This window comes from Aethalodelphis obliquidens, unplaced genomic scaffold (genome assembly GCF_003676395.1).
Source record: "Aethalodelphis obliquidens isolate GAN/ISIS:26980383/991018 unplaced genomic scaffold, ASM367639v1 scaffold4, whole genome shotgun sequence".
Lineage (NCBI taxonomy): Eukaryota > Metazoa > Chordata > Mammalia > Artiodactyla > Delphinidae > Aethalodelphis > Aethalodelphis obliquidens.
The window spans coordinates 26,527,204-26,539,962 of NW_020837948.1; the positions used below are offsets into that span (position 1 = coordinate 26,527,204).

General features: G+C 41.2%; 1 protein-coding gene across 3 annotated transcripts in view; it reads right to left on the reverse strand.

Annotated features, from left to right (window-relative positions):
• CAMK4 (calcium/calmodulin dependent protein kinase IV) overlaps window positions 1–12,759 on the reverse strand; it is a 227,456-nt gene that overhangs the window by 16,818 nt on the left and 197,879 nt on the right. For all 3 annotated transcript variants that reach the window (XM_027100159.1, XM_027100154.1, XM_027100161.1), the window contains exon 8: window positions 4,148–4,223. In XM_027100159.1, the coding sequence (XP_026955960.1) occupies window positions 4,148–4,223 (76 nt within the window). The remainder of the gene's footprint in view (window positions 1–4,147; window positions 4,224–12,759) is intronic.

Here is a 12,759-nt window from a genome sequence, read left to right on the forward strand (position 1 = left end):
TTTTAGTTGTTTTTATTCAGCCCTTTTCATTTGAATTCTTCCATAGAGATGAATAAAATATTCGATTTCCATCCCATTCCGGTTTGGATTTCAGAGTGAACAAACACAAGAGCTAACACTATTGTCAGGGAATGGCCTTTTAAAACTTACTACAGTGAGCAGCTGCACCCAGCAGAGGTGAGCAGCCTAGCGTTAGCGCAACCTGGTAAGGACCCTCACTTTTGCACATCTTAAAGACATCTCACTATGTTCACCTTCATCTTCCATCACGGGTCAGCATAAAAATGTATGAGAAAAGTGGGAGAAAAGAAACAGAGAACCATCTCTGGCATCCTAAAGAGAGAGAGGAAAAGTGAGTTGCTGGTCTGGGACCACCAAGCCTCTACTGTTTATAGGTGGGTGGAGGTACTGAAATCACTAAAGACCAAACGGGACCTATTTTTTAAAAGTCCTGCTAGGGCATGTGTTGCATCTGACAAGGAATGAAGGAAAAAGAATGAAAAACATTTCCCCAAATTCTTCCTTCAAACTGGCCAGGTTGGTGCCGAGAATGAAACATTCCAGTGCATCCTAATGTAGTGAGTTTCTAGGAAGAAGCAATTTCTCATGTTCTTTTGCTCAGGGAACGTCCTGTTGGGAGAGTCTTTGTTTCTTTCAAATACTGTGGAGCCAGCCAGGAAAAGGCAAGGCTCAGGGAGTGCTGAGGCCTGGGCTGTGCATCCTCCCTCTCCCACTGCAGAAGTCCGCGCAGAGAATACTGCTCCAGCAAAAGGAGAGAAGGGAGCACAGGTCCACACGTTGCCAAGGAGGCAGTTCATCCTCACCTGGCCCTCCTCTGCCCTCCAAAACACTAGAAAAACATAGCCTGTTGTTGGCTAGTCATGGAGAAATTGGTCAACTTTCCAGGCTTAGTTTAGGGAACTCTTAATGTTTCCCCTTCTGGAAATCTAGAGAGAAAAATGATAGTTCAGAAGGTACAGTACTCAAATGCCTTTCTTTCCTCTCAGTCATGTCAGCAAGTCTGTGCATTGGTAACAGAGGTAAAAAGTTTATCTCACCAGCCTGAAATGTCAAAAATGGAAGAAATGTGACAGAGAGCAGCACGCATGTGTGCATGAGCACACAGACACACACACAGAGTAAGAAAACCCTTTAGAAATGGCAATATTTGAATGCTGACATTGACAGTTTAGGAGGAGATTAGGCTTATAAGGCCTGAAGTGTGACTGTATTACACAGGGTAACTCCAAGCCATTGAGCAGAACTGTAGTGTTGAAAGCCGAAGGACAGAATTTGAATCTCTGATGTTATCTGATTCTGATTTTGACCTGAGAACTGTTAATAGTTGCTTTTGTCTGTGGGGAGAAAGGGTTTTGATTTAACGCTTTAAACCAAAGAGAGGGACCAGAATTCTTGTAAGAAACAAAATGGCCTTTATTTCCAGGCTACTGTCATCCTTAAAAATAGCAAGGTCATAGCACAAAATAGCCTGGTGGAACTCTTAATAATAATAAAGGAGGTGCATAAGCCCAATGGCACAATCCACTGGAGAGAATGGTCCAATGAATCTTTTGTAGTGGACTGCATCAATTATTAATGAACTACAGATTAAATAAAAAGTCCCTAGGCTTAGGGGCTGACATAAGGTGGATCAGAACTAAAGGATATTAGGGGCTTCCCTGGTGGCACAGTGGTTAAGAATCCGCCTGCCAATGCAGGGGACACAGGTTCGAGCCCTGGTCTGGGAAGATCCCACATGCCATGGAGCAACTAAGCCCGTGCGCCACAACTACTGAGCCTGCGCTCAAGAGCCTGAGAGCCACAACTACTGAAGCCTGCGCGCCTAGAGCCTGTGCTCCACAACAAGAGAAGCCACCGCAATGAGAAGCCCAGGCACCGGAACGAAGAGTAGCCCCCGCTGGCCACAACTAGAGAAAGCCTGTGTGCAGCAACAAAGACCCAACACAGCCAAAATTAAATAAATAAATTTATTTTTTTAAGAAAAGAACTAAAGGATATTAGTTGTGAGCAGCACTGTTATTTTAATTTTGGGGGCTGCTACCACTTATTCAACCAACACCTATAATTAATGGCCTTAAGTGAACTAGGGGAAAGAAACGAGAGATTTAAGAAATTATTTTCAGGGTTACCATAAGACGTTTCTCAAATGGCTCCAATTTTTCTCTTCATTTTCCCATGTTAGTGACCATGTCATGGAGTTTTACTCATCCCATATTTCAGTTTTTCAAGGCAAATATTACTAAATTTCCTACCTTCATCTCTGAGTTCTTACACATCCTCAATGCTTCAACCCCTCCCATCACATTTCAACATGAAACTCTAATTGGGTGGGCACATTTACATTTTAGGGGCAAATCTGGAGCATTATTTGTAGTTCAGTTTTTCACTTAACATCACTAAGTATGATATGTCACCCACATAATTCAGGAGACAACATTCTTTCACAGCATAAAAGTGATCTTAAATGTAAGCTGAAGGGATTCTATGATGCGGCCTTAGGAATTCATTTTAATGAACTAACAAGCACTTGGTGTGGCAAACAAATTACCTAAAAGTTTTCACTTTCCTAAGAAAAAACATGGTTCCCTAGCTCTCCAAATTCTTCTTAAGCTTTAATACATCCTGGAAACACAGGGAATTGATCACTGAAATATCTTTTGACATTACATAATAGCAGATGGCTATTTTATGGGTTGCTTTTAAACATTTTTATGGTTCTTACTGACCAATATAGCAATATAAACCCAGGTGAACTTAGAGTTTGCTAACTTGCTTGTGGGTTCTACCCTAGTTACCCTCTTCCTAGCCCATATTACCTAGACACCACACTTTCTAAGATCACTATTAAATTAACCAAACCAAACCAAACCAACCTCTTCCTACTATGGACTGAATTGTGTTCCCCCCAAATTAATATGTTGAAGCCCTAACCCCCAACATGATGGTATTTGGAGATGGTGCCTTTGGCAGGTAACAGGGTTAGATGAGGGTCATGAGGTCATGATGACCTCATGAGGGTCATGAGGTCATGAGGTCATGATGGGATCAGTGCCCTTATAAGAAGAGACACCAGAGAGCTTGCTTCCTCTTTCTGCCTTGCGAGGATACGGTGAAAAGGCAGCTATCTGCAAGCCAGAAGACAGCTCTCACCAGAACCTGACCTACTGGCACCCTGACCTCAGGCTTTCAACCTCCAGAACTACATTTCTGTTGTTTAAGCCACTGAGTCTATGGTATTTTGTTATAGCAGCCTGAGTTAATTTGCTTTCTTCCCCACCCTTCAAAATCTCTTTACAGATTTGAATATTACAGGTTCCAACAATTAACTCTGCAGTATCCTCTAATTGAAAACCAAATCTACTTGGTTTGAATTAAACTTTGGAACTCATTGATGTCTTGCTTTTGTAGTTGTTCTACAACAGCCTTCCTCCCAGATACTCTTCCATTGTTCTTGATTATTTCCCTTGTATTTGTCTGCAATTCCATCATCTCTTTGGCAAACTGAAACCCCATGTTTATTAGTGGACAGGAGCTCAGGAATGGAGTTGGGGATACCAGAGAGTGAGAGATTTAGCCCCCCCCTTTTTTTTCTCCCAGAGAACAGGTTTCTCTGAGTTTAGGGTATTAAACTAAAGGTCCTTGAGAACTTAACAGATATAGGAACCAAAACCGATAGCCCAAACGTATTTAAAACATTTCTGATAAGAAACATACCAGTTTGGGATTGCTTCAGAGATTAAACAGCCATTTGCCCCTTCAAAAGGAATAATACTCTAATCATTTGGACGAGATGCACATAAATAAAATAAGTGCAAGTTTAATAGGTGGATTTGTTTCATGCTCATTACTATCATCAAACAATGAATTGTTCCCCAAATCTGCTATACACTGCATAGCAGAATGAGACACAGCAAAGCCCTAGACAGAAGTTCTGGCCCCAAGAAAATGACAAAATAAAAAGCAATTGCTCATTTTCCGAAAATTCCATCAGTAACTACACTTAGTATGTCATAGAAAACTACAAAAAATCAAAAAGGAATCTTGTTTTTTATGAGGACTATGAGTAACTAGAAAATATTTCAGCAAAGGCCAACAGTATGCTTAGAGATTGCTTTTCTTCACTTACAAGATGTAGGTGATTATTCCTACAGACCACATGTCCACCTCAGGTCCATAGGCACAGCCTCTAAGAATTTCAGGTGCTGCAGAAAGAGTGAAAACTGTATTAAATTACAGTTTAAATTCAATATTCACATTTTAATAACAAGCAATAGGGAAGAAATGAATTCGTCAACAGAAACTTCAGCACAGTTTTATAACCAATCTTCTCTCCCCAAACCAAAGTATGAGTCTACAAATTCTTATGTCTATTTTAGTGGGAGACATTATAGTCTCTCTGTGTTTGGGGTGCATAAAAATAAAGTTATTAAATGTAATATTCTACATCAGAACATCATGATACTGCTCAAATCAGATAGAGCTATATTTCTGCTACAAAGGGAGCTGTGTACATAGAAAAGAAATGAAAGTTTAGCATAGTAAGGGGAAAAAGGCACAATCATGCCGCCTGGGGTGTCCACGAGTGTGTGTGTGTTTGACAACGTGCAGGGCAGGGAGCAGGGCAGACAGTGAGAGGACTGGAAAGTCTCTAGTACTGGAAGGTTGGAACAGGAGCTAGGAGGGGCCCTGGCACATGTCTCGGTGCTGAGAACTACACATAGGTCCTCAGAGAGCAGCTGTCCCCAGTCAGTTTGGGATTATGAACTGAGAAAGGGGGCTTCCCTGTGCACAAGGAGGCTGCTCCTATCAGCCCTGCCCACCATTGTGAAAATGGAAGGTCTTCTCAGCCATTAAGCGGCCTGGCCCAGTAGTATAGAATAGTGAGATCTTCCATGATTTTATTACCTTAGAGCCGTGACAATGAAGAGTTAACTGGGTCTAACTGTTTGCACTGAGGATTGGAGGTGTTGTTTGTTTGCCTAACTAACAAAGGAAGAAAAGAAGTGAGAGCTCTACCCTCTATGTAGAAATAGGGCTCAGGTTTAGAGCCCAGAGTAGCCCCTTTCTATTTTGAACAAAAGTGCTGTCTGTAGGTGTCAGCAGGGCCCCTAAGGAGCTGATTGATGAATGCTGAGGGGTCCTTGAGGGAGGCCTTGGGGACAGGGGTACCACACTTCTCCTTCCCTCAGTGGGGCAGGAGAGCAGGATCCCTTGTCCATGCAGCCTGGGAATGTCAATATTGGTGGAGATTGTCAAAGTGAGCTCCTAAAGGAAGCTGTTCTCATGGGACTCTGAATTTAATTTACAGGAAGGAACACAGCAGAATTTCCACTGATGTCTTCCCATTCTATCCCCTTCTCTCCATCCTTTTCCAACCAGAATATTCTCTTCATATTTTATGTAGAAACTGTGTTACATAAAATATAGGAGATGAAGAGCCTGTTTAATGATGGTGTGCATTCTAGCACTCTGAGAAGCAATTCAGCAAGATGCACCCTTTGAGGAACTGGATCTGGGGCCAAGAAGTTTTTCTCATCTATGAGCAAATTACTCCTAGAATATTTTCCTTTTAAGATTTAATTAAGATAATTAAGAAAAATGCACGCTCAAAGCCAACACCATTCTCTCTGTCAGGTTGGCTTCCGTTTCTAGAGCCATCTGTACCCACAGACAGTTCCTTTGGGCCGCAGCAGCCCCCGCACTGAACTCCCACTCGAAAATGATTTGCTCATCATAGTGCAAAGGGAACTGAGGTTCGGCTGCCACTTTCAGAAGGGTTGCTACTGTCAGGGAGCTGAACACATGCATATGGCATGCACAGTTTGTACCATGTGCCCTTCCCCACTCCAGGTATCCACATCCGTGAAGCGTTATCAAGTGTCGTACTGACATTTCAACATAAACACAGAGATATGTTGGGGACAGTCTTATATTTCCTGGGTCTTGGTTTTTACCTCTAGTAAATGAATCGAACTAGCGAATTTCCAAGTTTACTTTGAGTTTTAGCCACTGTGATGTACGTAAAGGGATAGTTATTAGAGTTTAAGCAAGAAGAGAGGACAAGCACTCCTGCTACAGAACCTGCTGAAATCCCATCCCTCCCATCAGAGCGCCTACTGTGTCTGCTGCCCTGCAGGCACCTATCCTGTCAGGTCCAGTGAAATCAAACCTCCTGTCCTGTGCTGTGCAGAGGTCAGCACGCTGTCTCGAAGGTCAGGTGCTCTCTCAGGACATCCTCCATAGCTCCCAGGCCAAGGGCCCCAAACGAAGTGAATACTACGGAACAAAAGCCTTTCTGAATCCACTTTAGAGGGCATCTGGGTTTCTTAGCTGATATGGCAATATCTGATCTCCCTTCACAGCACTGGGTGCAACCTTACTCTCCAGAGGCAATTTATTTCCTTGTAAGACCTTATGCTGCAATGTGAGTAAACTGGTGGTGTGAAAAGCTAGACTTTCCATAGGGAGGTTAACTGAGATGAAAGGAATATAGAACGTTTTCCCCCTCCATAATAAATTCCTCTTAAAAAGAATTTTTTAAATGAATTTATCCTATTGAATATTTACTAATCCTAATATAAAATTTGGGTGAAACATGCCTAAATTCCTAGACACAATTAGATACCAATTCACAGTAACCTTTAAATATTTTCACTCATTAGTTAATATGACCTTGACTTCAGAACCAGCAGAACACATCCTTGTAATCTATCTGAACCCTTTCCAAGAGCCAAAAGGTTTTCTAGAATACATTTCAGATGCTGGCACGCCAGCGCTTCAAGTCTCCTAGGTATCAAATGTCCTTGAAGGTAATTCTACAGAATTGTGATTTTCTTAGAGTGAGAAATAGTTGACTACTTCCAGTTCAGTTCAAGAAAAGGCATCAACTAGTGCAACTATTAATGCTATAAGCACTTCTGGATGTCCTTCATATATTTTCTTACCTCGTTGCCAAAACAAACAAACAAACAAATGCAAAATGGGGGGATAAAACATTTCAAGGTGTAATACAGTTTTTAAAAATGTATTGTAAGTGATTTAGAACCATCTTTTCAGAAATAGTCAATAGTCATTTATTGATTTTCCTGGCTGTCTTCTAAGTAGATCCAAGTTTTCTGCCACTTCCTAAAGTTATCTTATCATTTATGTTATTGCTCATTAAACACTAAATGCTACAAAACTCCCAGGACACTTCACACTCCAATATCTAGCAATTGAAGGTACATATAAAGATTGGAATGAATTACGTTTTATTAAATAAAATCACTGTAACTGAAAATGGTTCTAAGATAAGAAGCATCAGGTATAGCCTGTGACACACTGATTGGTGCTAGGTTTTCCCTCTTTTCCTAAAGTCCTAGGAGAAGAATAGAGGGATAATTTAGTTCACTTCATTTTGTCAATGCCCTAGATGAGCTTTATGATCCCTTCCTACCTATGGAGTTAAAACTACAGAGTGGTATTCGTTATCAGAAGACTTTTTCAAACTACTGTTAACTGTTTTGAGACAAATCCAAGGGAGACTAAGGTGAATGAAATCAACAGGTTCATTCACTCACTCATTTAATAATTAATTTATAATAAATTTAATAAATTAATATATCATGACCTATTTGTTAAGCACATGCTGTATGACAGATACTGTTGGGTGGTGCTGGGGAATAATGGGGAGTTACAGAGAACAAGTCTCCATCATCACGGAGCTTACAGTTTGGTGGGGGAGGTAGATGCTGAATCAAGAAAATCATACGGGGACTTCCCTGGTGGTCTAGTGGTTAAGACTCTGCGCTCCCAATGCAAGGGGCCGGGGTTCCATCCCTGGTCAGGGAACTAGATCCTGCAAGCTTCAACGAAGATGCCTGCGTGCCGCAACTAAGACCTGGCACAGCCAAATAACTAAATAAATAATTTTTCTAAAGTATCCTTTAAAAAAAAAAAAAGAGAAGAAAGAAAACCATATGAAGAAACGTAAAGTGGTAACCGGAAGCGCTTGGAGGGAGAGTGGCTCTAATAGAGGGCTGACCTGGTCAGAAAGATGGAGAAATTTGATCAGAGAAAGCAAAGTTTAAACAGATGTAAAAGATCTAGAGAAGTTAACTAGGCAGGGGGAGAGGTAGTGGTTGAAAGAGACAGAAGAGGGTTCGGATGGAGAAAGCACACGTAAAGAGACCTTGCGGCAAGAAGGAACAAGTGGCCCTTAGGGAACCGGAGCAGTCAGCGTGGGTGGAGCGTAGCCGGTGTGCAAGGCCCAGGTGCATCCAGCGCCTGGGAGGCAGGTCCAGGCCAGACTGCAGATTCCACTAGTTCAGGGGTTTCTTTGTTCGTTTGTTTTTAAATTCTCTCCTACATTTTCATTTTAACCATTCAAAACATATGGGAAATATAGCCAATATTTTATAATAACTATAAATGGAGTATAAACTGTAAAAATTTTGAATCACTATTTTGTACACCTGAAACTAATATAATATTGTCAATCAACTCTACCTCAATTGCAAAATGGAAAAAAAAATCTATTTTCATCTTAAGGCCTGAATCTGACTTTACAAAACTACTCCCCCGCCCACCACAGCTGAGGGAAAAAACACTGTGGAGCTTTCACTGTAGAGGTTTATCTTGAATTCATAGTTTTCTGGGGGCCACAAAAATCCATGGCATCTTTAGCACAGCGTCTAGAAGTCTCTGGGGAGTGAGCAGTTTGGAAGGAGGAAGGAGAGGGATTTATCTGCCAGAAGCAGAAGAGCAGTGTTTGGAAATTCTCTGCTTCTTCCTGGTTCCTAACTTGGCCTGGGAACCGGGAGGAGAATGCCTTCAGGGTAGCGTCCTATAGGTGGCAGCAAGTGCCCACAGCCGGGCAGACTCCAAACTTGTCCTTTTCTTAGCATCTGTACCATGTGTGGTCCTTTGTGATGGTGTCACATACATTTGGCAAGAATAAGGCACAACCTTTTTAACATTGTCAAGTGCAATTTTTGCTTTGACAACAGAGAAGCCAGGCGATGTTCCAGTGCTACATGTTATAACAAAGGTATGGAATGGATCAGACTGTGATACAGTTGAGATGCTTCCAGAGGGGGTTGCCTCTGGCTAGGAGCAGCCTTGTCACTTTACTACAGTGAATCTCAGAATACTATCAATTCTTGCATGCCATGCTGTGGAAGCTTGAGAACGACAGAGGAGGCATTTGAAGCCCCTGTCACTTTAGTTATTTATAACTTGTTCGTGTAGGGCAAGAAAAAAGTTTGCAGGATGTTTTGAAACACAAGTGATAGGCTCTTTATGTTCCAATGCAGCTTTTCTATTTTCCTTGGCTCTTGATCTTTTACACAGCAAATATCAGGCAATCCAACTCTCACTTGATGTTTTTCATTTTAGCTGTTAAAAAAGTCTTGGGCTTCCCTGGTGGTGCAGTGATTGAGAGTCCACCTGCCGATGCAGGGGACACGGGTTCGTGTCCCGGTCCGGGAAGATCCCACATGCTGTGGAGCGGCTGGGCCCGTGAGCCATGGCCGCTGAGCCTGCGCGTCCGGAGCCTGCGCTCCGCAACGGGAGAGGCCACAGCAGTGAGAGGCCCGCGTACCGCAAAAAAAAAAAAAAAAAAAGTCTTCCTTGCCACATGAATTGTATGACAGTTCTCTCTGTATAAATCTTATAAATGGGTGAAGAAAGAGCCTGTTTACTTTCTTCACTTTACTTTTTAAAATTTTTAATAATACCCTGAAGAGAAAATCAAATATGTGAGAACACCTAGTGCTTTCAGAAGAGGAAAAAAGAAACGCGACTTATTTTAATTAGCCTGTGAAAGTTTCATTTCTATGGAATTCACTTTTCTATGATTCCATTGAGCTCTCCCATCTTGGAGTAATCACTCTTTGTTCCAAATCTTAATCATACCAACTCTCCTGGTCACTTTAAAGCTGTGATGGATGCTGGCTGAGGGACAGCAAAGGAGTGTTAACCGTTGAAAAGCTGCCTTCCCATTTTTTGTGGGATAAGGTAGAGTATAAATAAATAAACCACATCAATAAATTAACCCAACTCATCCTAATATTAACGTTATGTAAGAATCTCTTTTTTAAATGAAGATGCAGATATAAAGTAATGGACTTAGCATTCAAACTCTGTCTCATGTGTTAAGTATGGCAAATACTGTGTTTTTCTCCAAAGACGCTATACATCTTACTGATAATTATCAATAATAATTCTTTTGAAACTTTTAATGTTTATTTTATGCATATCCTTCCTGTAGCAAACATTCTAAAATGGAACGTTTTGTGGGTGTTCAGGGCCCAAATAATACGTTTTAAGCAAGTCTTCTACCCACTTGCCATCAATCACCTCTCCCTTTAGACCTCTTTTCCTCCCATCATTCCACCCTCACATATGTAATAATAGAGCTGAATCCTCACGGCATGTGAATTCTCCAGCACAGTTGGTTCTGTTCTTGAAGTAGTCTCTTACAATTATAAGGAAGTGGGCACAGAAAATGATTTGTGATATTGAGACCCAGAAGTTAAGGATTAACAGTACATTAAAAGATTGTCTCTAAACTAAAAGGAGCAAGAGAAGTGAGGGGATGATGTTGGTGACTCTTTAGACTCCATTTTATCAGCCATCTCAGGCCAAAATATACGTGGTTAACTTTGATTTAACTGAGTGGTTGTCCTAAACTCAGTTTATACATATAGAATGTACACACAGATTTTGTGGTAATATTATTTAATACCATATGGGTGATGAAGAAATTTGTAGGACTCTTCCTCCCTCTCCTTGTTGATAACCCTAAATCCCGCGAGATGAGTCAATCAGCTTTTGTGACCTTTTCCCAAGCTAGGGAGGCAGCCCCTTATACTGCTGACAGCTTTAGATGTGAGAACATTGTTTTGTGTGTATTGAGCTCAAATCCGTGCTTTACAACATCTATTCATGATTTCTAGTTCTGTCCTGTGGAGCTTCTACTATTTGACAGTCTCAATGATAATGTGGTTTCTTCTCTTCTCTCTGGCCTCCTAATGGTGATGTTGCCCAGGGATCAGTGGGGGTCATTTCCTTTTCTGCTTTGGTGATGCTAGATAGTCTCATGACTTTAAATAGCATTTATATGTTGATAACGCCCACATTTATATCAACAGCCACGCCCTTGCTCCTGAATTTCAGACATATACACCCCTCTGCCCACATGTCACCTCCACTTGGATGTCTAACAGGCATCTCAAAATCAACAAGCCCCAAACCTGCTGCTCCCGAAGTCTTCCTCATCTCAGTTAACGTTAGCTATATCTTTCCAGCTGGAGCTCTCTGATCCCTTCTCCGGCCTACTCTTGCCCGCCTACTGTTTCTTGCCTCAGGGTCGGTGTGCTCTGTCCCCTCTTCCTGGAATGTTCTTTCCCTAGATATCCATGTTGCTTGCTCTCTCCCTTACCTCTTTCAAGTCTTTGCTCTTATGTTCCCTTCTCAGGTGAAGCCTTCACTGATCACACCTGTTTAAATATTAACTCAGGCTCCCAGCACTTCCTATCCCCTTTCCCAACTCTATATTCTTCCACAGAAATTATATCCTCTTTCTATATAATTTACACATTTACTTTGTTCATTATTTGTCTTCTCCCACTAAAATGTACCTTTCTTAAAGAAGAAATTTTTTCACTGCTATATCGCTGCTATATCACCTAGAACAGTGCCTGGTGCATAATAGGAGTTTAATAAATATTTATTAAACGAAAAAAGAATAAAGTTCCACAGAATACCCTTGGTTTAGGTCAGTATCAGACCAACACAAAGGCCTCAAGAGACTCATTTTCCTCTAAGTTTAAAATTTCCAAGACAGCTTAAAATAAGCCTGCACTCAACCTGCAGAGTCCCTGTCCTTTTGCAAGGTCAAGAACAAGATGAGCTACAACCTTTCCTCAGCACTCCTGTGTCTATCCCCAGTCCCACTTTTCCCTTTACCTGGCACTTGTTCATTTGGATCAGGCACTGCTAGCACGCCGGGGACAATCCTATGATGGCTTGGGGACTTAGCATATCTCAGGGAAAACGAAGGGCTGTGCTCAGGAAGGGGAGATGGATCTGGGACCAACCTGCTTATTGTTCTTTGCTTTCTTCCTCGAGCCTTCCCTACTCCCTTCCTATTGTCAACAAGCCCCATGGGAACCCTAGTATACACACACCAGCCTGTCAAGGGGAAACTTATACACAGTGCAGATGACATTTTACTATATGTTTATTTCTTCTAGTGATTTTTTTTTTTTTAAAGTTCATTGCAAAAAGGAAGGCATCATTGTGGGTTTTTAATTAGCTCTCAGGCGAGATAATCCCCTACTTGATTAGGTTATCAATGTAATTGTGTACTCACTATTTCACCTTAACTATTTAGTGTTCTAGAAAAGAACGAAAACATGAAACTATCCTGAAAGCTTGTATTTTAGACTATTAAATTTACTTCTTTTATCTCACTTAAATTTTCCAATATTTTTAAGGTAATGTGTGTGCATGTAGATAGAAATCTCTTCTGACTGTAGACTGTTGAAAATTGTAATTTTCGTAGAGTGAATGTAATAGGTTATTTCTTTAGAACATAGCATGTGGTAACAAGGAAGGATTATCCCTATAATAATGAGACCTGGCAAATGCCAAGAGGAAATAAATTCTTAACAGCTTCTGGACCCTGAAAATAGAATTTGGATAAACAGACAAGTAGGAGTGTAAAATATGAACACATATAGTTTAATTAACTAA